The sequence below is a fragment of the Penicillium expansum genome (assembly GCF_000769745.1).
Source record: "Penicillium expansum strain MD-8 chromosome Unknown contig275, whole genome shotgun sequence".
NCBI lineage: Eukaryota > Fungi > Ascomycota > Eurotiomycetes > Eurotiales > Aspergillaceae > Penicillium > Penicillium expansum.
The window spans coordinates 181,370-205,886 of NW_015971416.1; the positions used below are offsets into that span (position 1 = coordinate 181,370).

The 24,517-nt window shown below is 48.6% G+C and overlaps 10 protein-coding genes across 10 annotated transcripts; 5 read left to right on the forward strand and 5 right to left on the reverse strand.

The window, feature by feature from the left end:
- Positions 1-170: 170 nt before the first annotated feature.
- On the forward strand, positions 171-1,842 carry PEX2_082610 (WD40 repeat domain-containing protein; the record flags this gene model as incomplete). Its single annotated transcript, XM_016745531.1, has 3 exons — positions 171-702; positions 763-926; positions 985-1,842. 3 exons carry the CDS (start codon positions 171-173, stop codon positions 1,840-1,842), a joined length of 1,554 nt encoding a protein of 517 aa, XP_016595344.1.
- Positions 1,843-3,151: 1,309 nt separating this feature from the next.
- PEX2_082620 (helix-turn-helix domain-containing protein) lies at positions 3,152-3,730 on the reverse strand (the record flags this gene model as incomplete). Its single annotated transcript, XM_016745532.1, has 1 exon — positions 3,152-3,730. One exon carries the CDS (start codon positions 3,728-3,730, stop codon positions 3,152-3,154), a length of 579 nt encoding a protein of 192 aa, XP_016595345.1.
- A 2,309-nt stretch (positions 3,731-6,039) lies between these two features.
- On the forward strand, positions 6,040-8,247 carry PEX2_082630 (transient receptor potential ion channel family protein; the record flags this gene model as incomplete). Its single annotated transcript, XM_016745533.1, has 2 exons — positions 6,040-7,873; positions 7,946-8,247. The coding sequence occupies 2 exons, from the start codon at positions 6,040-6,042 to the stop codon at positions 8,245-8,247; spliced, it is 2,136 nt and encodes a 711-aa protein (XP_016595346.1).
- Positions 8,248-8,614: 367 nt separating this feature from the next.
- On the reverse strand, positions 8,615-9,496 carry PEX2_082640 (SDR family NAD(P)-dependent oxidoreductase; the record flags this gene model as incomplete). The annotated part of the gene is made up of 1 exon (XM_016745534.1): positions 8,615-9,496. The coding sequence occupies one exon, from the start codon at positions 9,494-9,496 to the stop codon at positions 8,615-8,617; it is 882 nt and encodes a 293-aa protein (XP_016595347.1).
- Positions 9,497-10,026: 530 nt separating this feature from the next.
- Positions 10,027-10,530, reverse strand: PEX2_082650 (Aldo/keto reductase; the record flags this gene model as incomplete). Its single annotated transcript, XM_016745535.1, has 1 exon — positions 10,027-10,530. The coding sequence occupies one exon, from the start codon at positions 10,528-10,530 to the stop codon at positions 10,027-10,029; it is 504 nt and encodes a 167-aa protein (XP_016595348.1).
- A 676-nt stretch (positions 10,531-11,206) lies between these two features.
- On the forward strand, positions 11,207-12,229 carry PEX2_082660 (uncharacterized protein; the record flags this gene model as incomplete). Its single annotated transcript, XM_016745536.1, has 1 exon — positions 11,207-12,229. The coding sequence occupies one exon, from the start codon at positions 11,207-11,209 to the stop codon at positions 12,227-12,229; it is 1,023 nt and encodes a 340-aa protein (XP_016595349.1).
- Positions 12,230-13,903: 1,674 nt separating this feature from the next.
- Positions 13,904-16,984, reverse strand: PEX2_082670 (Nucleotide-binding, alpha-beta plait; the record flags this gene model as incomplete). The annotated part of the gene is made up of 5 exons (XM_016745537.1): positions 13,904-14,037; positions 14,136-15,162; positions 15,226-15,389; positions 15,454-15,494; positions 16,602-16,984. 5 exons carry the CDS (start codon positions 16,982-16,984, stop codon positions 13,904-13,906), a joined length of 1,749 nt encoding a protein of 582 aa, XP_016595350.1.
- Positions 16,985-17,410: 426 nt separating this feature from the next.
- Positions 17,411-19,638, forward strand: PEX2_082680 (GTPase-activating protein GYP1; the record flags this gene model as incomplete). Its single annotated transcript, XM_016745538.1, has 8 exons — positions 17,411-17,434; positions 17,505-17,520; positions 17,594-17,603; positions 17,684-17,800; positions 17,859-18,340; positions 18,393-19,273; positions 19,325-19,417; positions 19,474-19,638. 8 exons carry the CDS (start codon positions 17,411-17,413, stop codon positions 19,636-19,638), a joined length of 1,788 nt encoding a protein of 595 aa, XP_016595351.1.
- An 80-nt stretch (positions 19,639-19,718) lies between these two features.
- Positions 19,719-21,127, reverse strand: PEX2_082690 (dimethyladenosine transferase; the record flags this gene model as incomplete). Its single annotated transcript, XM_016745539.1, has 5 exons — positions 19,719-20,409; positions 20,490-20,554; positions 20,611-20,832; positions 20,889-20,938; positions 20,983-21,127. The coding sequence occupies 5 exons, from the start codon at positions 21,125-21,127 to the stop codon at positions 19,719-19,721; spliced, it is 1,173 nt and encodes a 390-aa protein (XP_016595352.1).
- Positions 21,128-21,329: 202 nt separating this feature from the next.
- Positions 21,330-24,332, forward strand: PEX2_082700 (U4/U6-U5 snRNP complex subunit PRP6; the record flags this gene model as incomplete). Its single annotated transcript, XM_016745540.1, has 2 exons — positions 21,330-24,101; positions 24,189-24,332. The coding sequence occupies 2 exons, from the start codon at positions 21,330-21,332 to the stop codon at positions 24,330-24,332; spliced, it is 2,916 nt and encodes a 971-aa protein (XP_016595353.1).
- Positions 24,333-24,517: the final 185 nt, after the last annotated feature.

A 24,517-nucleotide genomic window follows, 5' to 3' on the forward strand; every position in this document is an offset into this window, starting at 1 on the left:
GAAGCTGCCCACAGACTCACCGCTCGCAAAGTGCCACACCGCCTTGATATTGTACTCCGCGACGCGTCTGATTAATTTTCAATTCGGGGTTCGGAATTGGCTATTGTCAACCTAATTCCAGCGCATTTGCATCTGTTCCTTTGGATGCTTTTGTGCATCCCTCTTGTACAATGGATCATGCAAACCCTCAGCCTCGCCGCCGGGACCCTCGCGCCCAATCTCCCGCCGAGTCTTCCTCCGATGAACTCGCCGCCGGCTCCGACCACGACGAAGCCGAACGCCGCCGAGCCAGCTGGACTATGCAAAAGGGCTTCACCCCGCAGCGCCCAAAAAAGTCCGGCCGCCTCTACAGCGAATCCGAGAGCCCCGATGAGCTAGCTGTGGATGCCGACGAGTACTGGCGTTCCTCGCGCATGCACAACCGCCACCGGAGCCCTTCTCCAATCACCAACCCTGACATCCGTGATGACCATTCCCAGGGCGGATCGGATGATCTTCCAGAGGACGATGTGACTGGCTCCGACGAGAACCAGGACCGCGACGCCGACAAATGGTCTGACCGTTCGGCCACGCCTGTCGCTGATTCAGCGCCCCCCAAGCCCGATCATCTGAACTACAAGGAGAAGTTCGTTATGCGCGGCCACCTGCGCGGAGTGTCGGCTGTTCAATTCTCGCCCGACTGTACTATGATCGCTAGTGCTGGTATGTTTTATGCTCATGATCTACCTACTGCGTGACTTGTTAACTGACTTTGCACAATAGGCGCCGACGCGGCTGTCAGGGTCTGGGATACTGCGAGTGGTAGACTCATTCATGTGTTTGAGGGACATCTAGCTGGTATCTCCACCCTTGCCTGGGCTCCTGACGGCGACTGGATTGCAACCGGTTCCGATGACAAAACAATTCGCTTCTGGAACGTGAATACTGTAAGAAACCCATCCATCCTTTTCTGTCCTAGGGCCTTTTACTAATGCTTTGATACAGCTTAAGGCCCACACCAAGGTCTTTGATGGCCACCACAACTACGTGTATCAAATTGCATTCGCACCGAAGGGTAACATCCTTGTCAGCGGTTCCTACGACGAGGCCGTATTTATGTGGGATGTTCGCCGGGCACAAGTCATGCGCTCCCTCCCAGCCCACTCCGACCCTGTTGCCGGCATCGATGTTGTGCATGATGGAACCCTCATTGTGTCATGCGCTCTTGACGGACTTATTCGTATCTGGGACACCCACAGCGGCCAGTGTCTCCGCACCCTGGTCATGGAAGATAACCCTCCTGCAACATGCGTCAAGTTCTCTCCCAACGGCAAATATGTCTTGGCCTGGACCCTAGACGGCTGCATTCGGATGTGGAGTTATGTTGAGAGCCGTGTCTACAAGACATTCCAAGGCCATGTCAATGATAAATACAGCTTGTCGGGATGCTTCGGTTACTATGGGTTCCGAGATGTGCTCTACAACCCGCCCCTTTGCTTCGCCGTCAGCGGCAGTGAGGATGGTTCCATTCTCTTCTGGGATCTTGTGAGCAAGCAAATCTTGCAGCGCCTCACTGGTCACTCGGATGCTGTGCTTTGTGTTCACACGGGTACACTGAACGGCAAGCGTTTGGTTGTGAGCTGCGGAGTCGATAAGACTGTTCGTTTGTGGGAAGAGGTGGATGGAAATGATACCGGACCAAACGATGATGATGTGTTCAGCGATGGTGTTACCCCTACCCCTGAGTCTCACTCGCAAAAGAGCACCCCTGCACATGATGCAGACGGTGACGATGCTATGACCGATGTGTCCGCTGTGCCTTCCGCTGCCGCTACCCCGGCGGAAGATGTGATGATGACATGAGCTGATCTTTGTCATTTAATGATTTTTCTTTCTTTCTGCATAGGCGACTGCTTTTCGGGAAAAGGAAAATACCCCGGCGTCTGGTGTTGTTCTCATATGGACAATTTGTGTTTCCCCGCTGTTTTTTTCAGCTTGGGCTTTTATTCTTATCAATGATGCGAATTCATCTGATTGATACTTGCATTGCATTCGAACATGTGACATATCGAGCGAATGTAATTATCCAGTCTGATAATTCAATATTTCACTCCTAACATTGAGCAGCAGAGCTTATTCTATCTTTGAATTGGTAAAAGAATTTTATATTCTAGGTCACCCTACTCTTACGCCAACGGGAGCGGAAGGGTGAGCAAAGGCTGCAGGCAAGTCAGGCCTACAAGACATGCAACCGGTGTTTGCGATAATCTATCGACTGGGTTGAAATAATACATATACGGATTACTTGCACCTCAAATAAAGACGAAACCTATAGTTACTCCGTAAAAGTAGATTGATCACTTGTCCAGTCCACTGGGTTCTGTTAGGTGACTATTTATAGGACAAACCCGAAGCCCTACTTAGCCCCCAATATCTTTTCCTCCACCTAGTAAGTTTTTAGGAACTAACTGTCTAGGCAGGTATACCTGAGAGCAAATTTAGCAAAGCACCGGTCATCTACGACCGTTTTTAGGGTGCAAAAATGGTATGAGAATTCCATATTTCAACGCGACCAAATCCTTGGTATTGATCAAGCAAGGATCTTGCAATACTCATGTCATGTTCCATTCTTGGATCCGCAGGAGGTACAAATATAACTCCATGTACATACCCAAGTAGAACATTCAACCCTAAATGGCTATGATTTACCCAGATCTTCAGTACGACCACAAAGTATGTCCCGTTTTCTGTCTTAGGATCATACACCGGTCTATTATGCTAGCATATTGCCTGCAATCTCCCACGCTTTATATCTGAGACCATTAGCATGATACAAACAAGTTGCTTGAATCAAATGACCGTACAGAGGCTCCTAGGATAAAGAATTTCTGTGGTTACTAGGTTGATGATACAGTGACTGAACAAACTGTATTGTGGATGTTTCTATGTACTACAATGCAAATTGGGACCACCACTCCACAATGTGACATGGAGGCCACATAATAGTTGTCCCAAACCAATCCTGCAGTGAATGTCTCACTCCAATGCCCCATATGTCCCGTGTAGCTTATATTTGTCATGACATGCAGAATGAATATAGCTGGATAATTGAGCAGACAGCCCCAAATGAACGCGCAACGCCGAAAATCCCAGGGTATCTCTTTCAACAAGTCTAGTTGCTGACGATTTGACTCGCTGTAGTAGATGCAGGACCTGACTCGCTGGGTACTAGGCCAGCCCCAAATCCACCAGCCCAGCCAGCAGGAGGTGTATCATATGACTGAACAGCCTGAGCACCATCAGCTTGTTTGGTAGCTCCTTTCCCAGCCAAAGAAGACCGACCTGGCGTCTGTGTCTTCCTCAGCCCATCATCATTCAAGAACCGACGAAGCGACTCCTTGCCAACTTTATAATCAACCACCACAAGTAGTTCATCGTATGTAATTTGAGGATTTGCATGGAAAGCCTCACGGATTCGGGCTCGATCTTCGTCCTTTAGTTTTGACGGTCGGCCAGAGCGGGCTTGTGAGTGGTTATTGACACGATTGCTCTCTCGGAGAATGGTTGATTTGATGGTCGAGAGTGGAATATGTGGGTATTCATTCTGGATCTGTTTGTAGGTCCATTTGGCAGTGGTTCTAAGCACACAGAGCCGGGTGCGAAGGAACGGATCGAGTTCGGCCCCACGTCGACGAGATCTTTTCTCGGGTTTATCTGGGGTCTCGGGCTTCTCGAACCCCTCGGGCCCCATGGTAGCGAACTGTGCCTGAGGGGAGACAGGATGAGGGGGTTGATGGAATGGGAGTCTTTGGTTGTCAGTCACGATGTAGTAGGCGGTATGGATAGTACATTTTCTGCCGAGTGCTCGGCCCTAACAGGAAGGTGGTACGGAGTATATATATCTCAGCTTCTGTTGTACGGAGCACAAATCACAGGTTACACTTGGTCGTTTGTAGGAATTATGCTTAACATCATATTCTGTGGTTTGCGACCGTTATTGATTATTTTAACTTATGGTGATAACTCCGTAGAAAGGAAACAAGAAGGCATTGAAATATATATTGTAGTATCACCTTGAACATAACGGTTTTACTATTCAATATTATCTCAACGTTGGATATATAATTAAGTCATTAAAATCCTATATTGTGCCTAGGGGAAGGATAGGGCCATATAAGCAGCAGGCTATTCCTACGGCAGTTGAATTATCGAAGAGTTTAAGAAAAACACTATCTACGAGTTATCTTAGATCTTATCTTTACTCTGTACGGAGTACTTCGTATTTAACTCTCAAGGAGGAAGCTTTTTTATGTTCCATGGTTGCTTTCATTAATCTATTGACTTAGTGGGACTCTTCCTAGAGATGGGGTCAAGCCCCTATTTGGGTAGTTGCTCCATTTAATATTAAGGGTTTATTCTGTTCATTGGTAACAATCAACCTGAAACCATATGAAATGAATCCTTTAGAGATAAATATGTGCAAAATCTTCACAGATTACACCTTAGCTGCTCTCTTGCAATTAATAGGCTGGGTACAAATTACGGAGTAAGACTCAACTTTATGTATGGACTAGTAAGCACCTATGGGAGGCTGTCAGAGGCTGTCATAGTGAGAATCACACTAATAACTGACGTGTGCCATAGGCTCTCAGAAGAGACAAGAATAGATATCTGTGATTTATGCTGTAGGGCGGCACCCCAGCGCTTGGCCCTGTGTCTCACATTGATGATCGGACCACCTATAGGGTGAACCCACTTCGCTCGGCCTCAAATTTTGTGTTTTCCACATTCATAGTTTCTGAGATGTGTGTGCAGTATGCAAAAAATGTGATTTCTTACAACATATGTTGTAGTGCTCAGAACTCGATTGGTCGCGTGCATCATAACATGATTTTCACCCAGAACATTATGTGTCCATTCAGAAGCCTGTAAGGGGTCCACTGCGGTAAGTCTAGAACTGGGATTATGCGAGGATCTTCGATCGGCGCTCCAGTCCAGCTTTTGTTCTTCTCAGGGCTTGTGTGTGCGACACCTGCCCCGCGAGGGGCAACCGTCATACATAAGCTGTGAGATGCATGTTTGATTGTGTAGAAGTGGACTATGGATATTCAAGTTTCGGGCTTGCAGGTACCGCTATCCCCTAGTGCCTTGCGCCCATTACAACAATACTCCGTACTCCAATACGTTTGAATTACAACATAATTTGAGTCAAATCATAATTCGCAAGCGCTAGACCTCGGGAGGTAATTGACATCCCGTGTGGCTGGTGTGGCGTTGTTATCCCTTGGGAATGCGTTCCATGGGTGGGTGACCGGGAGAACTTTTAGTGTCACTCCTTTGGGTCATTTCTTAGGCTGGAACCCTGGTAACCTGAGTGGTAACCCTTGGGTCAGATAGTCGGGAGGAAAGCTTTAAATATGAGCTTCAACTATTTATTGTACACTCCTTTTTCAAGGTTAATTCATGTAGGATTAGACCATATTTCAGTATAAATAGAGATAATAGACATAATAAATATCATAAAATTAAGGTATAAATACCAAGTCTAATGGAAATAGTAACATACCCGAGTGTTGGATCTAGACTGAAACAGGTCAGGGCCAATCAGTCCCAAATTCAGGGGGGCCAAGTTTAGACTAATCGTAAAGTCGTAATCTACGGTCGAGACTTTCCTCCTCTTTTCTTCTTTTCACAGATCCATTTGTGAGAGGGGGAAATTCATTCACTATTCAATTCCTCTCTCCTACTACCCTCGTTCAATTATCTCTCGTTCAATTATTCACGGCTCCTGGTTGCTCGAAAACCAGTGTCTCACATCCCACCCGTCCTTGCGACCCTTTCGACTCATTATTATTTATCTTTATATTTCTTTTCTACAGCGGGTTGATCCTGCCTTTTTTTTTACCTTTCCCTGACTTACCCACAGTCACTCCATATATCGTTACAACCCATCCGATCATCGCGCCAGTCGATCCCTATATCCTTGATGAACACGCGCCTCCTCGGTTCAAATTGTTAGATTCAGATTGGTATAACGAACCTCAATTGCGCTTGGCCAACATGCAGAACTTCAAATGGGCTCTGCTAGGCCTGGCCATCGTGCCTCAAGCCCTGGCAGCCGACGTCCTATCCACAGACGGATTCGACCTGTGCATGACCGATTCGGCAATCAATGTCCAAAAGATGGATGTCACCTACACTCGTTCCACTGGAGTAGTTGTCTTCGACGTGGCTGGTACCAACGCGATGGAACAGAAAGTGTCGGCCTCTATCACCGTCACTGCCTATGGCAACGAAATCTACAGCAAAGAATTTGATCCCTGCGGCAGTGAAATTCATGTTGAGCAACTCTGCCCTGTCCCCAAGGGTACCTTCACGGCCAGCGGATCCATGGAGGTTCCGTCCGAATATGCTACCCAGATCCCTGGAATCGCATTCACTATTCCCGACTTGGATGGTCAGGCAAAGCTTGTCCTGAAATCCAAACAAGCGCAGACTAATGTGGCCTGCATCGAGTCTCAACTGACCAACGGTCACACCGCTAACGTCGTCGGGGTCAAATATGCCTCGGCAGGCATTGCGGCAGGCGCTCTAGCACTGAGCGGTATCTCTGCCATGGGCTCGGCGGGAACTGCTGGATCACCGTCGTCCAGCCCTGGATTCGGCGATGTAATGGGCTGGTTCCATTCCATGGCCACCAATGGCATGCTCAGTGTCGCTTACCCGCAAGTCTATCGCAGTTTCTCATCGAACTTCATGTGGAGTACTGGTATGATCTCTTGGCCTGGCATGCTGCAGTCCATCGACAAATTTCGGGCGGCCACAGGTGGTAACTTGACCACGGAAAGCTATGAGTTCCTGAAGAAATCCTCAGTAACGCAAAGTAGCTCATCATCCACCAACACAACGAAACGGAGCTGGGATTACACCATTCAATTCGGTGAGATGGTTACTCGCTCGGTTGAGACCTCCACCGATTCTAGTGTTTCGAACAGCACTTCGAGCAGCGACAGCGATGGATCTAGCAAGGTTAACGACCTGAAGCAAGTTGCCCAAGAACTGATGGTTCCTTCTGCCGATGTTTTCATGACTGTTCTCCTGATCTTCGCTATCGTTATCGCTGTGGTTGTCGTCGGTATTCTTTTGATGAAGGTCATCCTGGAACTATGGGCGCTGTATGGCAACTTCCCTAACAAGCTGGCCGACTTCCGGAAGGATTATTGGGGCATGATGGCGCGAACAATCACCAACATGATCCTCGTGCTCTACAGTATCTGGGTGCTATACTGTGTCTACCAACTACGAAAGGGTGACTCGTGGGCAGCGAAGCTGCTGGCTGCTATCACCCTTTCTCTCTTCACGGCGCTTCTTCTTTTCTTTGCTGTTCGCATTGTCTACATGGCTCGCAAGTACAAGAAGGTCGAGGGAGATACCAGCAGCCTATACGAGGACAAGGAAACCTGGAAAAAGTACAGTCTGTTCTACGATAACTACAAGAAAGACTTCTGGTGGCTCTTCATCCCCGTCATTGTGTACGCATTGGTCAAGGGCTGCATCATCGCCGGTGGCGAGGGCCATGGTATGTTCCAAAGTGCTGGTCAGCTCGCCTGCGAAATCCTTCTGCTGGGACTCTTGGTGTGGAGCCGCCCATACGCCACCAAGGCCTCCATGGGTATCAACATCGCCGTCCAGGTCGTCCGTGTTCTATCCATTGTTTGTGTCTTGGTCTTCGTCGAAGAGCTTGGTATCTCCCAAACAACAAAGACTGTTACTGGCATTGTCCTCATTGTCCTGCAGTCCACTCTCACTGCAGTCCTCGCTATTCTTATTGCGGTCAACGCCGTCATCACTTGTTGTCGCGAGAACCCGCATGCTAAGCGGAGAAGAGAAGCTGGTAAGTCAAAGCTACCTTGGAATCCACGTCCCATCCCAACATGTGCATCTACTAATGATTTTCTTTCTATAGAAAAAGCAAACCGCGACATCGATGACCTGACTCCCTTGGATGCCCGAGACTCCCTCCTTATGGACCACCCACAGCGCAAGGAATACAACGAGATGAGCAACTTCAACTTCAACGGCCCTTACGAGTCTTACAGAGACGATCCAAAGCGAGCCGGATCACCGTTCAACAATGAACGCGATCGCCTAGTCCACAATGACTACGGCGTTGCGCACGGGCGCAGCATAAGCCCCGAGAGCCACCGCTCGCGAAGCTCAATGGAAGGTCGTCGTCCCGCGGCCCCGGGCTACGGAATGGCATATTAAAAAACGAAACAAAAAAGAATAAAAAACAACCAACGAAAGCGTCACAGACCTGACATGACGTTACACTTCTTCTTCTCTCTTCCATGTTCTTACCTTCCTACTCAACATTCTGAGATCAGGCACGCGCGCTGTGGATTGGGAGTTACTTTTTTTTTGACGGTTTTAGCGTGCTTTAAAATGGCGGCTGGGCACTTCTTGATCTTCCCGCCTTTAGATGCATCTTCTTGTGTGATATCACTTCCATTCTTTTTTTCTTGTCTCTATACATACCTCATTCATTCCCATGTTTACCATCTATCATTTATATTACCGCTTCCAATTGATGAGCATTTCTTGTATATTGAGTTTGTTAATGATCCCAGCGTATTCAGTCTTTCCGTGGCCATCCATTCAATACCATGGTCAACTTGTCCTCACCTTGAAGCTCCTCCTTCCGCTCCTTGAGCTCTTCCACATCCCAGTTACTCCAAATGAACTTTCCTTTCAAGAATGCTCCCTCGGGGCTAGCAGCCCACACCATGAAATGGCCCGGCAAGTCGATGTGATCAAATGGAATGGAGTTGTCACTGCCTAGACCCCCCTTGGCAGACTTGGCATTCATATCCGTTGCTATATAGCCCGGATGTACATGCATAACACGCAGATTTGGGGTTTCCGCCTGTACCGCCTCGAAGAATTTTAGCGCTGCAGTCTTGCTTGTCTGGTAACCTGAATAGTTGGGCATTGAGGGAAGATGAACGGCACCGGTGGTGACATGGATGAGCACGGCATTAGATGGTGCGGCGGTCGCTAGAAAGGCCTGTGTAGTGATAAGATTCCCCACAACATTAGTGTTCAGTCCCTGTGCAAAATCGGAAACAATCATATCCTTGATTGGCACCGCCTCCGGGAGGAATGCCGCGTTTGAGACGAAGATATCAATGGGTCCGAAGGTTGCTCTTGTGCCTTGGAAGGCAGCGTTGACAGCTGAAGCATCGGTAATGTCCGCCACGAAAGTGAGGACCTTCAATCCGCTATGTGTAGATTCCAGGGTTGATTTGGTCTTCTCAAGAGTTGATTTTGTTCGTCCAAGAAGTGTAATCTGCGTACTTCCTGCAATTGCAAATGCTTCGGCAATGCGAGGCCCAATTCCAGATCCACCGCCAGTGATGAGAATTGTCTTCCCGGCGGCGCTTACATCCGGCAGCCTGGGATCAATGCCTGGGTAGGGAGCAGTGTGATATTTTAGGGTGAAAGGTGGGAATCCCATGTTGGGCTGTTAAGTACAGAATTGTGACTGGATGTTGATAATAATGAATATTGGTAGTCTTTCGGGAGATCTGCTCAGACTTAAATACTTTCAATTCAGAATTGAATCAAAGGTGACAAGGAGATAATTCTTTACAACCGTATTATCTCCAGGTATCTCCGTTGATGACCGATGATGTCAATTTGGCTCCACCCATGAAGTCAATGACCTGCACTCTTTTTTCTTGGCTGGAAGAAACATCCATACATCCCGTATGGAACGGTGAAGAGTTAATAGTTTAATAGAGTAAGTTGATGACTCTTATTGGATCAGATTACCGCTATTCGCTACGGGGACTCCTATTGGAGCGGCGACAAAACCATCCACAGAGCTATGGATACCTCTTACAAGTGTAGAAGTGTTTCTGATGTCTTTATAAAGCTTGAGGCCATAGTATTTCGTTGAGATATGAGATTTAACATGTTCAAAAACCAATACAAAGGAAATTCTCTTCATGGAAATACTTTTGTGTATAACCTTAACATCTTACTCTAACGCCAGTACTTGAAAACACCGCCCTTGACCTGTAACCATCTATCATTTAGAGCCTGCACAACCTCCTCTGGTAGTGATCCTTTCTCTAACTCCACCAGATTTGTCTCAAGCTGTCTATAGCTGCTAGCACCAACCAAAACGGCATCACCAAACTCCCTATCTAACCCAGAATGGTGCGATAACCACCTGAATGCGCATTCCGACTCCGTGAGACCGTGGATTTTCGCGACAGAGCGGATAATATCCAAAGCATCAAAGTATGCTTCGTTCCAGTATCTCCCCTGCTGCGCCCCTCCCTGCCGCCGCTTTGGGTCAAATCGTGAATATTTCAGTCGTAAGTTCTCTAATCCTTTTCTTGCTGTAGGATAACCCTTGGTCTGCACCTTTAGACCACGGGCTTTCCATTGAGAGTCACCGAGATACTCCTCTGGTGAGCCCGCTCTGTAGACACGCGAGGTGTCGACTCCCGAGTGGCCGTGTCTTTGGAAAAGATCGAACATTGCAGATAGCTCTTCCTAAGTGTGGATTTGAGCACCCTCGAGGCCTCATAAACGGGTTTAGTCTTAGTCTTAGTCTTTTTTTTAAACCCAGGAAAATGGGCAGGTTATCAGAAGCTTAGCAGGTCTCCCGACAGTCATGGTCCCAAAAACGGCTTTCATGTTGCCCATGTTGGATATAACGTTAAAAAGTGATCAATAGGTAACTGGAATGTATCTATGGTTTTTCTAAATCGGTTACTGGCCAAGTTCATGTGATATTTATACCATCAAAGATGTGACTTTCAAATAAAAGCTAGCGTATCTAGTTAAATTTTGGCACGTTTTTTTAACAAAGGATGGGTGGCGTCTGATCTGCAGATCGAATTCTCGGAGTTAACGGAGAGGAAAGGGTTCAATCAGAAAATGGTGGAGATCCATCCGGGGACCTATACACCAGCGCCAGGTGCAGGCATGAAGGGGATATATTGTCCGAAGTTCACCCGAAAGGTCGGCAAGGCTCCAAACTACATGTATGTAGCTACTTGGTATGTCCGCTAACTCCTACAACATGAATCAAGTCAATCTAATTGCACAAAGTTCCACTATTGCTGCGGTATAAAGAGCAAAGTTCGCCATTTGAGCCATTCAATCGTTCTTTTTCTTCCCAACTTCTGGTACTCTTTTCAAAGCTTCTGCAATGTTTGCTACAGCATCGATTCTCCCAGCATTAGGAGTGATAACACTCCTTTTGCAAGCTTCCGTCGTGTCATCCTATCCCAAAACAACCACCTACCCGCTTACGGTCATTGATGAATTCACTGTTCCGCTCACTTTCGAAAATATTGCCACCCGTCACAATGGCCATCTCATCGTCAGTTCTACCGCGTCTCCAACACTCTACCAAGTCTCTCCGCTTGAAGTGGTTGCAATTGCCAATATACCTGGGACAACTGGTCTGCTCGGGATTGCCGAACTAGAACAAGATATCTTCTATGTTGTAGCAGCAAATGTCAGCTCAACCAGTGCCACCCCTGGTTCAAATGCAGTTTGGAAGGTAGACCTCCGTGGATCTGCGTCATGCTCCGCACGGAAAAGAGCCTCGTCTTTATCTGCCACGACTTCCTTAGTTGCAAACATCACCAGCGCTCAATTGCTGAACGGCATGTGCCGTTTGGAACCGAACAATAACTCAACCCTGCTCATCGCCGACTCTGCTGCGGGTAATGTTGTGAAGCTCAATGTGGAAACTGGTGCTTACGAAACCATCATCGATGAGAAATCAATGAAACGCTTGGAGACCGGATTACAGGTTGCTGTCAATGGTATTCATGTTCACGAATCCGACTTATACTTCACCAACTTGAACCAAGGGGTGTTTGCCAAGATTCCAATCGAATTGCACAACGGCACAGCGACAGGTCCCACCGAGGTGATTGTCAATAATACAGCTGGTGATGATTTCACAATGTCGAAGGATGGCAAAAAGGCGTGGATTGCTATGAATGGACAGCATAGTTTGGTTGAGGTTGATGTACCTGGGAAGACAGCCAGGGTCGTAGTAGATTCGACCTATTTGGCATCAGCCTCCGCGGTTTCATTTGGAAGGACAAGACTTGATCGAGATTCTTTGTACATCTCATCTGCAGGAACACTCGATCCTACACTGACTAGGAATAGCACTGCTACCGGAGGTATCGTTGTTAGGGTCGATCTTCCATGAGCTGCCAGTTTCTAGAGCTTTTGCATGTATGTACTTAGTATTCATATCATAAAAATTTACTGCGCTTAATCTGGAAAGACATACAACACACCCGACTAAAGACTCTGGGGAGTATCAGGAATATGGAAGATCTCAATCCCCAAGGCTGATATCTGTGCCACATACATACCCAGCTTGACATCGCCGTAGCGCGAATTTTATATAATTATCTAAAGAATATACCTCTCTAATATATCAGGTGCACAATAGAATTGTCTTCGTCCAATTAAACCAAAAACGTCAACCAGATGTCTATAACATATATATTCTTTGAGACAACGTAAGTATACCCCGATAACCAAAAAAAACTCGTTTAGCGGAAGTTTGAAAACAAAATCATGGCTCTAGTGTGTTAAAGAGGTGCTACTGTATCCATGACAGACCGAGATAATAATAATGACCGATCGGACCTTCCAATCGATGACCGTCATAACACCACTTATTTTGGTGACTCGAGGATGGAAGACTTGGGAGGGCTTGGAAGAATTTGGTAGGACCCTTACCATCATAGAGCTACATCTGCATGTCATATGCACCTGTAGCTTTAAATACTAAATACCTTTGATCTTATGACTCCCCCGTTGAGCCAAAGGTCAATAGACGTAATTTTGATATACATAGCGGAAATGGGATGGATGGGTAGACAGAGCGACTTGCAGCGAGGAAAGCCAACTGTTTAAACAAGCTTGTGAAAAATGCCTTATTAAGTCTGCACTTAGCATGTCTATGGGTTGGAAGTTAAGTGCTAACATTGTAGAGCTCTGAGAGAGTTGTGTGAACTGGGCAATCGTCCAAGTCACGTGGATTGCGTGGCCCTATCTAGAAGACGACCCATAAAATTGATTATATCACTACACCATCAAAATAGATATTCTGAGACGATGAATATGTCGATGTAGATTAAACAGTAGTTGTGACACCCAATCAACAGTTTAAATATCTACAATACCTCTACGTGGCGTGGTTGGGGCCTGTCCTGCTGGTTCCCAGCCATAGTATAGTTACTATGACTGGGCCTCGTCGACCCCAGCAGCATTTTATGTGAATTTGTAATTAGGGTTCCCACCAACGAAAGACCTTTGAACATCCAGCAACAAAAGCCCGCAATACAACAACGAAAACCCGCATCCAACAACGAAAGCCCTCCACCCTATAGCCTACGCCCTACGCCCTACCGCCTACGGGACCATCTACAAAATAAACATTTGAGCACTTCCGACTTTTGATTGTGAGGCTAATTCACAACAAAAAAGTAGTGTATCACCGAGCTCGAACAAAGGTCGAAGACTCGCTTTCACCGATCACCGAACGATTTCCCTCCCGCCTAGCACGAATAACTCCGACCCAAGCATTCCAAGGTTGATTCTCGAACCTCGACACTCGCGAACAAAAACACGAGATCACAGGACCAGATAACCTCGAAAGTAAGTCGAAGGACAGGGAATCGTCAATACAACCAGCTCGCGCGGGTTGCACCTCGCTCTGGCTGGTGGCCACGCAATTATCAATCCATGAGGCCCAAAATCGCTGGCCTATGGCAAAAAAAAAGACTTAAAAAACACATGAAAGAAACGAAGGCGTATCTGAAACGAGAAGAGACTAGATGCGTCACTTGAAGGAGCCACAAGGAGCAGATTAGCGCTGGTAGGGGTGGTAGGTTCGGTGTCCACCTCGGCCGCCACCACGGTAGTTCGCACCAGGCTTGCCGGCGTTACGGGGTCCAGTGGGAGCATTAGCAGGAGCAGTGCTTTGGGGCTGGGGAGTGGTTCCTGTTTGAGAGAAGTGTTAGTTAATGCGATCTAATGAGATAGGAGTGGAATTGGGATGAAAGGGGCACAATATGTAAAGACTCGTAAGAATCACATACCACTACCCGAACTTCCAATGCGTCTCATACCTGCTGGTCCGGTCGGGACGTGAGGCTGAGGAACTTCATCGTACATGCCCTCCCACGAAGTTGGGCCACCCTGCTGCTGGTAAGGCGAGAAACCGCGAGGGTCCATGGAGCGGTTAATCTGTTGCTGCTCGTACTTTTGCTGCTCGAAGGCAATCTGCTCGGTCGCGTTGTATCCAGGTCCAGTCTGTCCTCTGGCTGCGTTCGGGGTTCCATTGCTGTAGTTAGCGGCCATAGCGGCGGCGTTGGGGGCAGGGCTGGCGGAATCGCTGCCTGGACCACCAGGGGCATTGGGTTGGTTAGGTTGCATCATAGAGGGGTTCATCATGTTGGGCATGGACTGCTGGGAGCCAGGGCTCTGAGGGCCGGGGCTCATAGCACCTTGCTGCTGGGCACCCATATGATGTTGTTGCTGCTGTTGTTGCTGACGCATCTGCATCTGTTGCATCTGTTGCATCTGCGCGATCATAGCAGGGTTCATGTTCATAGCGCCACCCATGTTCATACCAGGCATTCCTCCCTGACCGGCGGCCATCTGCTGTTGCATCATGGTAAAGTACTGTTGCATGCGTTGCCAGTATTGAGCCATCACCTGAGGAGTCATCGAACTACCCTGTCCCTGCTGAGGGGCTTGCTGCTGCCCTCCATCGTTCTGGTTTTGGTCACGGTATCCTCCGTTGCGGTGGCCTCCACGTTGATCGTTGTTCTCACGCAGGTTGCCACGGGGCTGTGCCTTCTTGACCTCAATTGGCTTGCCCAGAATCTCAAGAGGACGGGAAAGAGCCTTCTCAACAGCAGCATCACCGTCGAAAGTGACGAAACCAAATCCACGGGGACGTCCGGTGTCCTTGTCCATCATAAGAGTGGCATCCACAACACGGCCAAACTGCATAAAGAATTGCTTGAAGTCTTGCTCGGTAGCCTCCTGGCTAACACCACCAACGAAAATTTTTGAAGTCTTCTCCTGTTCGTCGCGGGGAATAGCACGCTTGGGATCGATCTTCGATATTGGTCAGCTACAGTTCAATTTGACCAATTGTCCCAATTGCGAGGTAGTTCTTACAATCTTTCCATCCAGATAATGCTCCTTCACCATCACAGTATTGACAGTCTTAGCGTCACGGAAAGTCAAAAACCCAAAGCCGCGGGAGCGTCCAGTGGCGCTATCCCGCATGACAGTGCACTCCTGAACCTCACCGAATTGAGAGAAATAGTCACGAAGGGACTCTAAATGAAGATCAAGATATATTAGCCAGATGACGCGTTTTCCGTGTAGATAAGATGGATTTACCGTCTGTAGTTTCCCAGTTCAGACCACCGATAAACATCTTTCTAGTAGGCGGATTGTCGTTGGTCAGCGAAGCTTCAGCGAAAACATGATGAATCGAATATTTAGGGAAAGGATATTCAATGAACGGCATGATGAAGATAATGCATGTGGTAAGAATGATAATGGGGTAGGGTAGAGGAAAGAAATCAATGTGCAAAGGTGGGTGGCGAGGTATTGCTATTCATGGGCTATTCGAGTGTGCGAAAAGCTTCGCTATTCAGAGCACAACTCCCCTAGAACAAGGAAGGCACGTGCTAGGTCGGTACATAATCTTCGGCCTTGTAGTCACTGTCAATGTATACTTGTACGGTCTTGAGCAATTTTGATGTTCATGACCGGGATTTAACGTCAAGCCCACTGGTTTACATGGGTCTGGATGCAGAATTCATGTCCTCCTCTTTCTGGATTGCTCAAGCCGGAGACAGGCGAGAAGAGAAGCGTGTAGGTGCAAGTATTTCAGTCGTAAAAAGTGAATTGCCACTGTCTGTCTGTCTGACCCGTGAAGACCTTTGCCTTGTTTAACACAGAGTCCCAAGCTAGATAGCTACTTTCTGCTCTGCCCTATCAAGGTATATCGACAGGAAACTATATAGTATCGGCTGTACTATATGAATCGTTTTTGACAAAGGTCCGTGGGTGGCGTGTGGGTGATTTGCGCAAGCAAGTATCTTGACCAAGGGCCGCAGGCGATGTGCCTTTTGAGCCTCTGCTTGATTCCGCGGGGCGAATGTCGAAGTAACCCAACATATGATTTGTAGACCACTCTTGGTAGACGTTGATGGTTGCGCGATAGGCTTTTTCGAATAGACAAGTTGATTGGTCACCGAGCCCGCATTTTGTTTTCCCTCCTTCCCAAGGTCGAAACGCATGCGCCATCAAACAACCGGCGAATTTTTTCCTCAAACAGCCCACAGTCCACAGCCCAGAGAAATCTTAACCCATAGCGAGGAGACTCCTTCCTGCACCCAGAATTGTAGTCGAATCCATGAATAGCAATTGGCGCCACCTAGGCTTGTACCGGCGAGGTAAACCCCAAAACCAGAAAGATACATGCAATTGGGGAAGAGTTCGAACATAGGATGTGAAAGAAACGCAATTAGTGAACTTACCCGTCTTCTTTGATTCCTGTTCCGTGAGACTCGGGCTCGACAGGAGGGGGTGCCTGGGCAGTGGCAGGGGCGCTATAAGCATTTCCGGAGCCATTATGATAACCCGGGTCAAATTCCGAAGGCTGAGTAGGGTGCGATTCATAGGTGCTAACAGGGGCAGGTGCGAAATCCTGCCCAGCAGATTCTCCAGCAGGAGCAGGGTTGGTCGCGCCTAGATCAGTAGGCTTCGGCGCCTCAACCGCCGCAGTAGTGCGATTGGTGGAATCGTCAGCGTCGTAGCTAATGCGAAGAAGTCCAATTAGAATACCATCACTTAATTTCAAAATGAAGTAGAAAACATACAGATCAGCAAAGAGATCATCTCCATCCTCTGGGTCAGCCATGATAAATGAGTGGTCAATAAAGCGATAATAGAAACAGTTACGAGAACACGTGTAACCCTAGTAAATCAGAGTAGAGCAAAACCAAAGTAACGAGAAGAGCAGAAAATGTGAGAACAAGCGAAGAAGAAGTTGCGAAGTGCAGGACCGCGGGATTCCCCAAGCGGAGCGCTTACATAATGCGTTGTCTTCATGCCGGACTCGGGATGAAAGCTAGACATTTTGTATCTATACATGGTGAGAACCTACAATATTGCTTTGATTTGCCTTTCATTTCGAGTCTATTCATCTTAAATATGCTCTATTGATCTTCTATTCAGTCTCTACATGGCCTGGCTGCAGGATATACGGTTATCGTTCTATTACAGTCGCACCCCGCACGTGTATTAGACTCCCGCATGAGCACACCACTCTCGGAATCCCCATACGATGGCGAACAAAAAAGGGAAACAGGTAAGTTTATCTTTCTGGACCTAAGGTTCTCTTGAATTCTGCTGTGACATTGAGCTAACTGTATCACTAGGAAATGGTCCAGGTTGGTTCGTATCTTTTGCCTCCCCTTGCATCTTAATCGCAGCTATAGCTTACATGGCCTTTCTTCCCATTTCACAGACAAGTCGGAGTAAGTGAAAGCTTTATATGCGCTCTTCTACAGCTATAAAATCAGCTGTAAGGTCCATTGAATGCTAATGTCCTTTGAAGACGTGCCGATTCACCCTTCTGGGCTGGCCGAAATGCGTCCCTAAACCAGGGATCGTCGAAGTTCTATAGCTCGAATACTGTTGTTGGCGCATCATACTCACATGCCAATATTGTACAGTATGTTAGCAATGCATTCCACAAATCCAGAAATTGATCGGAAACGATGACTGACAAGTGTCTTCTTTGGCAGACCTACCTCCTCCCACTCCGCCCCAAGAACACCACCAAAGCCATCGGCTTCAAATGTTGCATCAAACTTGCCTCGACGGCCAGGAAACCTAGTTGCCTCACCTCCCCGGCAGCCCTACCCCGGCATTATGACCGAAGGGGTCGACGAGTGGAGCCGTGACCCCACGGAAGATGATGATGAAGAAGATGATGATGACGAGATTGTGTACGATGATGATGAAGACGAATTCGGGCTCCCTAGTCTTGCTAGTATGAGAAGGAAAAGGTCCGCGCCTTTGAAGGCCCAGAATATTGATTTCAGTGGTGGGGCAGGCAACCCCTCAACACTGGGGTATGGATTAGCAGCCGCCAACAGGCAACGCGCGAATAGCTCAGATATTGCGGAGGAGCGCGGTGCCCCGCTGTATCCAACTGCTCGTAAGGGGGATGAGAAGATCCTCCGGCCTCAATACAAGGACATCTTACAAGGTATGTATGAGTTGATGGCTAAAAAAAAGTAGGAACATGCTGACATTTATAGACCCTGCTAATGCTTTGAATCTCATCAACCACTCCCCACCTCCTATAGATGCTTCACCCAAAGAGAGGGACATCCACTCGAGTCGCATCACGCGAATTAACAAGTTCAAGCGTATCTTGCAAGCAAGTACGGTATCTCCCACCGAGCTGCGGGATCTCGCGTGGTCAGGTGTCCCGGAAGAAGTGCGACCAATGACTTGGCAACTTCTCCTTGGGTATCTTCCTACAAATAGTGAGCGACGCATTTCCACTCTGGAACGGAAGCGCAAGGAGTACCTTGACGGAGTCCGGCAGGCCTTTGACCGAGGTAGTGGGGCAAGCTCTGCAAACCCTCCTTCGACCAAGGGCCGTGGCAGAGGACTTGATGAGGCGGTTTGGCACCAGATTAGTATTGATGTTCCACGCACTAGCCCTCACATTCCGCTGTATGGCTATGAAGCTACCCAGCGGTCTTTGGAACGCATCCTTTATCTCTGGGCCATCCGACACCCAGCAAGTGGATATGTTCAAGGTATTAATGATCTAGTCACGCCATTCTGGCAGGTCTTTCTGGGTGTTTACATAACCGATCTGAACGTTGAAAATGGAATGGATCCAGGCCAATTGCCTCGGAGTGTGTTGGATGCAGTGGAAGCAGACACCTTTTGGTGTTTGACAAAGCTGCTGGACGGTATCCAGGACAATTACATTTATGCTCAGCCTGGCATTCACCGACAGGTCAGGGCACTACGAGACCTGACAGTGCGCATCGATGCAGCACTCGCAAAGCACCTAGAGCAAGAAGGTGTGGAGTTTATGCAATTTAGTTTCCGATGGATGAACTGCTTGCTCATGCGGGAAATGAGCATCAAGAACACGATACGCATGTGGGACACGTACATGGTACGTTTCCCTCCACAGGACTACTTTGCATGATACTGACTGTTATTCTAGGCCGAGGAGCAGGGCTTCTCTCGATTCCACCTTTATGTTTGCGCTGCATTCTTAGTCAAGTGGACAGATCAATTGGTCAAGATGGATTTCCAGGTACGATTTCGGAATCGAATATCGCCACTATTAAACAGAAACTAACGTTCTTCCAGGAGGTTATGATGTTCCTCCAAGCATTGCCAACGAAGGGTTGGACCGAGAAAGACATTGAGCTCTTACTCAGCGAAGCATTTATCTGGCAAAGCCTGTTTCAAGACTCGCGTGCTCACCTCCGGCCTGCTGGCGATGAACCTCCTGAAAATGGTATCTTTTATTGATAGTAATCATAATTCATGATCCGAATTCCCGACTTCTATTTTCGGATGCTTTCTCCCGGGGCAGACATCGTCTGTCTCGTTCAGTTGAAATGAATGCCCTTTTGGTTGAATGCCCACAGCAACTTCAAGAAATCATTCTCATCACACATTCGCGCGCGTCTCTCTCCGAGATCAGTGTCATCCTCTAGGACCTGGCGCACCTTCTCACGGACTAATTCTGCAACCTTGCCACGCTTCTTGCGCGAAGCTCCATTCTTGAGTGCTGCTTCGAGGCGGGCATTTGTGCTCTCCTTGAAGAAATCAGGAACATCGTCATCGTCCATATCCATGACCTCGTCGGCCGGTTCCTCGACAGCCTGTTCCTGCTCTTGCTCCTCGCCCATGTCCATTGCCATGGCATCGTCATTGGCGACTTCCACCGGGCCATCCTCCACCGGAATGTCGTTTTGCGCACACCATGTCCGATAGTTTGCCTCTAGCAATTCCATGATGCTTGTCGTACCAATGAAACTGGACCGGAGAGTCTTGTTCTTCCGTACGAAAACAATTCGCAAAAGACCATCCCACTCTTCGTAGTTGATCTGTGGCCGTGGGTTCTTAGGGACCATTCGAATAACGCTCGACTCGACCTGCGGCGGGGGCTTGAAGTTGTTCTTGCCAACCTTCATGATATGGTCAATCTTGGCCCACATTTGCGCATTGACTGAAAGTCGACTGTAAAGTTTGTCGCCGGGCTTGGCGAATAAACGCAGAGCGAATTCACGTTGGAACCTGTATGGGAGGTTAACATGTAAGCTTTCAGTTACACAGAATGTTTCTGAAAACTTCTAGCCTTGATAACTGGAACTTACATGAGTACGCAAGAACGGGGCGCCGGAGATGTAGCCAGGAGCTTGAATGTGAGAGGAGAAGAGATCTTGACTCTGTTAGACTCGGGAACAACCTTTGGAAAGGACCTGGGGATGTATGTACCTGGTAGGGAGTATTACTGATGCAGACATCGAAGTATGGGAGCTCCGTCTTCATCACATCTCCAAGAATGACCTCCAGGCGCTTTTGGTATGGAGTGGACTGGAAGCGTTTGGTGACTTCTGCAGCCATACGAGGATCCAATTCCACAGCAATGCACTTCTTTGCCTTTTCCAAAATCTTGGCTGTCAAGTTACCAGTACCGGGACCAATTTCGAGGACGATCTATTGATTCACACTATTAGTGTTTGTTGAGCCAATCAATGTCTTTTGTAACTCACATCGCTTTGCTTGAGCTCGGCCTTTTCCACAATTGCAGCTAGATAGCCACCTGTTAGCCACAGAAGAAATAGTGTAGTGAACACCAGTGCCTACCAGCAATACCAGGGTTCTTTAGAACGTGCTGGCCAATATCAGTGTTCATCTTGAAGATGCTGTGAGCGGCTTTTGTCTTGGCAGCAGCATCTGACAGGCCCTGCGAAGCAGCGCTATTGCGCTTCTGCTTGTTAACCTTGGGCATCTTGTAGTAATGAGCCTCTAGAATCTGACAATTATCAAAAGAATCCAGAGGGAAAACCTGCGGCAACAAAGCACATGGACTTCAATGTGGGCGGGAACTTTTTTTGCGATAAGATTGCCGGTGCCGGAATTACATTTTCCCGAGCCCGCCTTTGCCTTCTGCGCCGTCGCCGTCGAGCTCTTTGAGTTGTGTTGTGCCCAATATGGCGTCTGGACGAAAGGATTTCCTAAGCCAGGCAGCGCCTGAGAATTATGTTGCTGGTCTAGGTCGAGGTGCGACAGGATTCACCACTCGCTCCGATCTTGGCCCGGCGCGTGAAGGACCTACGCCCGAACAGATCCAGGCTGCTCTCACCAAGAGAGCCCAGCTTCTGGGAGCTGCTGCACCCACTGCCTACGGCGCCACTACACGCGAAAAAGGTGGAAAAGAAGAGGATAAGGAGGAGGAAGATGAGCGGTTCCAGGATCCCGACAACGAGGTTGGGCTGTTCGCATACGGACAGTTCGACCAAGAAGACGATGAGGCAGACCGCATCTACCAAGAGGTAGATGAGAAGATGGATAAGCGCCGGAGAGCTCGCAGGTTAGTCATATCCCTCCCATTCCCCCTCCGAAACCATTTGTTTATCGGGTTAGCCCCGGTTGTTTGGACAGAGTACCGACTTGAATCGCTTGCCACCTACAGGGAAGCTCGAGAGAAAGCAGAACAACTAGAATACGAACGCAATAACCCGAAGATCCAACACCAATTTGCCGACCTGAAACGCACACTCGCCTCGGTATCTGAAGAAGACTGGGCCAACCTCCCGGAGGTTGGAGATTTGACGGGCAAAAATCGACGAGATAAACAGAATGCCCGACAGAGACACTACGCTGTCCCGGATAGTGTGATTGCTGGCGCGAGAGACTCAGCTCAATATGGCACGACAATTGCTGAAGATGGCACGGAAACGACGGTTGACGAAGGAGAAAACGCCGACGGGACCCTGATGAACTTTGCAGATATCGGTGCGGCGCGTGATAAAGTGCTGAAGGTCCGACTCGATCAGGCTGCGCTAGGGTCATCCGGTGATAAGTCCGGGACTGCTACAAATATCGATCCCAAGGGTTACCTTACCAGTTTGACACAATCAGAAGCCAAAGCTGGCGAAGTCGAGGTAGGCGATATCAAGCGAGTTCGCACCCTGTTAGAATCCGTCACCAAGACCAATCCTAAGCATGCTCCCGGTTGGATTGCCTTAGCTCGCCTGGAGGAGCTTGCTGGCCGGATTGTGGCTGCTAGGACTCTTATCGCTAAAGGGTGCGAGCTCTGCCCCAAAAGCGAAGATGCATGGCTGGAAAACATTCGACTCAATGAAGGCCACAACGCAAAGGTCATTGCAGCGAATGCTATCAAGAACAATGATCGTTCTACAAGACTTTGGACCGAGGCCATGAGATTAGAAACGGACACCCGTGCCAAGAAGAATGTTCTTCGACAAGCTATTTTGCACATCCCTCAATCGGTGCAGATCTGGAAAGAAGCTGTCAATCTAGAAGATGATCCCGCCGATGCGCGCTTGCTGTTGGCAAAGGCGGTTGAAATTATTCCTCTGTCGGTCGAGTTGTGGCTTGCCCTTGCTCGCCTTGAAACCCCAGAAAATGCACAAAAGGTTCTTAACGCTGCTCGCAAGGCCGTTCCTACTAGCTATGAAATTTGGATTGCTGCAGCTCGACTTCAGGAGCAGATGGGTACATTCGCCAAGGTCAATGTCATGAAGCGTGCTATTCAGTCCCTGGCCCGAGAGAACGCCATGCTCAAGAGAGAGGAATGGATCACAGAAGCCGAGAAATGCGAAGGCGAAGGCGCCGTGCTTACATGTGGCAGTATCATTCAAGAGACTCTCGGATGGGGCCTGGATGAGGATGATGACCGAAAAGATATCTGGATGGACGATGCAAAGTCCAGTATTGCTCGAGGTAACTACGAAACTGCCCGAGCAATTTACGCTTACGCCCTGCGGGTCTTTGTAAACCGCCGATCCATTTGGCTCGCAGCAGCGGATCTCGAGCGCAACCACGGCACCAAAGAAGCTCTCTGGCAGGTTCTGGAGAAGGCAGTCGAAGCGTGCCCCCAGAGTGAGGAGCTCTGGCTCCTCCTTGCCAAAGAGAAATGGCAGTCTGGAGATATTGACGATGCTCGACGAGTCCTCGGCCGTGCCTTCAACCAAAACCCCAACAACGAAGATATCTGGCTGGCTGCTGTCAAGCTAGAGGCCGACGCCAAAAAGACAGATCAAGCAAGAGAACTTCTGGCCACCGCCCGCCGTGAAGCCGGCACAGATCGCGTGTGGACCAAGAGCGTTGCTTTCGAGCGGCAGCTCGGCAACATCGACGACGCTCTGGATCTAGTCAACCAAGGCCTGCAACTCTTCCCGAAGGCCGACAAGCTCTGGATGATCAAGGGCCAGATCTACGAAGCGCAGAACAAGTTCCCGCAAGCGCGCGAGGCATACGGAACTGGCACCCGAGCCTGCCCCAAATCCGTTGCGCTGTGGCTACTTGCCTCGCGCCTAGAAGAAAAAGCAGGCGCCGTGGTCCGAGCCCGATCCGTCCTCGACCGAGCGCGTTTAGCCGTTCCCAAAAGCGCAGAGCTCTGGACCGAAAGTGTGCGTGTTGAACGTCGCGCCAATAACATTGCCCAGGCCAAGGTCCTCATGGCGCGCGCAATCCAGGAAGTTCCATCATCGGGGCTTCTGTGGAGCGAAAGTATCTGGTATCTCGAGCCCCGCGCTCAACGCAAGGCACGCAGTCTGGAGGCTATCAAGAAGGTCGAGAATGACCCGATTCTTTTCATCACTGTCGCGCGTATCTTCTGGGGCGAGCGTCGGTTGGAGAAGGCCATGACCTGGTTTGAGAAGGCGATCGTTTTGGATAGTGATTACGGTGACGGCTGGGCTTGGTATTACAAGTTCCTTTTGCAGCATGGCACTGAGGTTCGTTACTCCCTTCCTCGCTTCAACCATTCGTTTTTTTGGGATTTATGTTATTATTGGAATGTTCAGCTGACATCTACAATACAGGAAAAACGATCAGATGTCGTGTCGAAGTGCATCTCAATGGAACCCAAGCACGGTGAGTTCTGGCAGTCCATTGCGAAGGATCCAGCCAATGCCTACAAGACTACCGAGGAGATTTTGAAGCTCGTCGCAAATACCATCAACTAGCTGGCGTATTCTTTGTGGGTGTATAGTCTACAGGCGTTTCGGGGGCAAACCGCCCATGGAAATCAATCTTTGGCAGGGATCAGTCTCTGTTAGACTCACGTCTAAAAGTCCAGTGTCCTACTATGTAACTATGTAATAACTTCTCAAGATAACCAAGTTGCAAAGTAGAATTCATGGGTATCGCA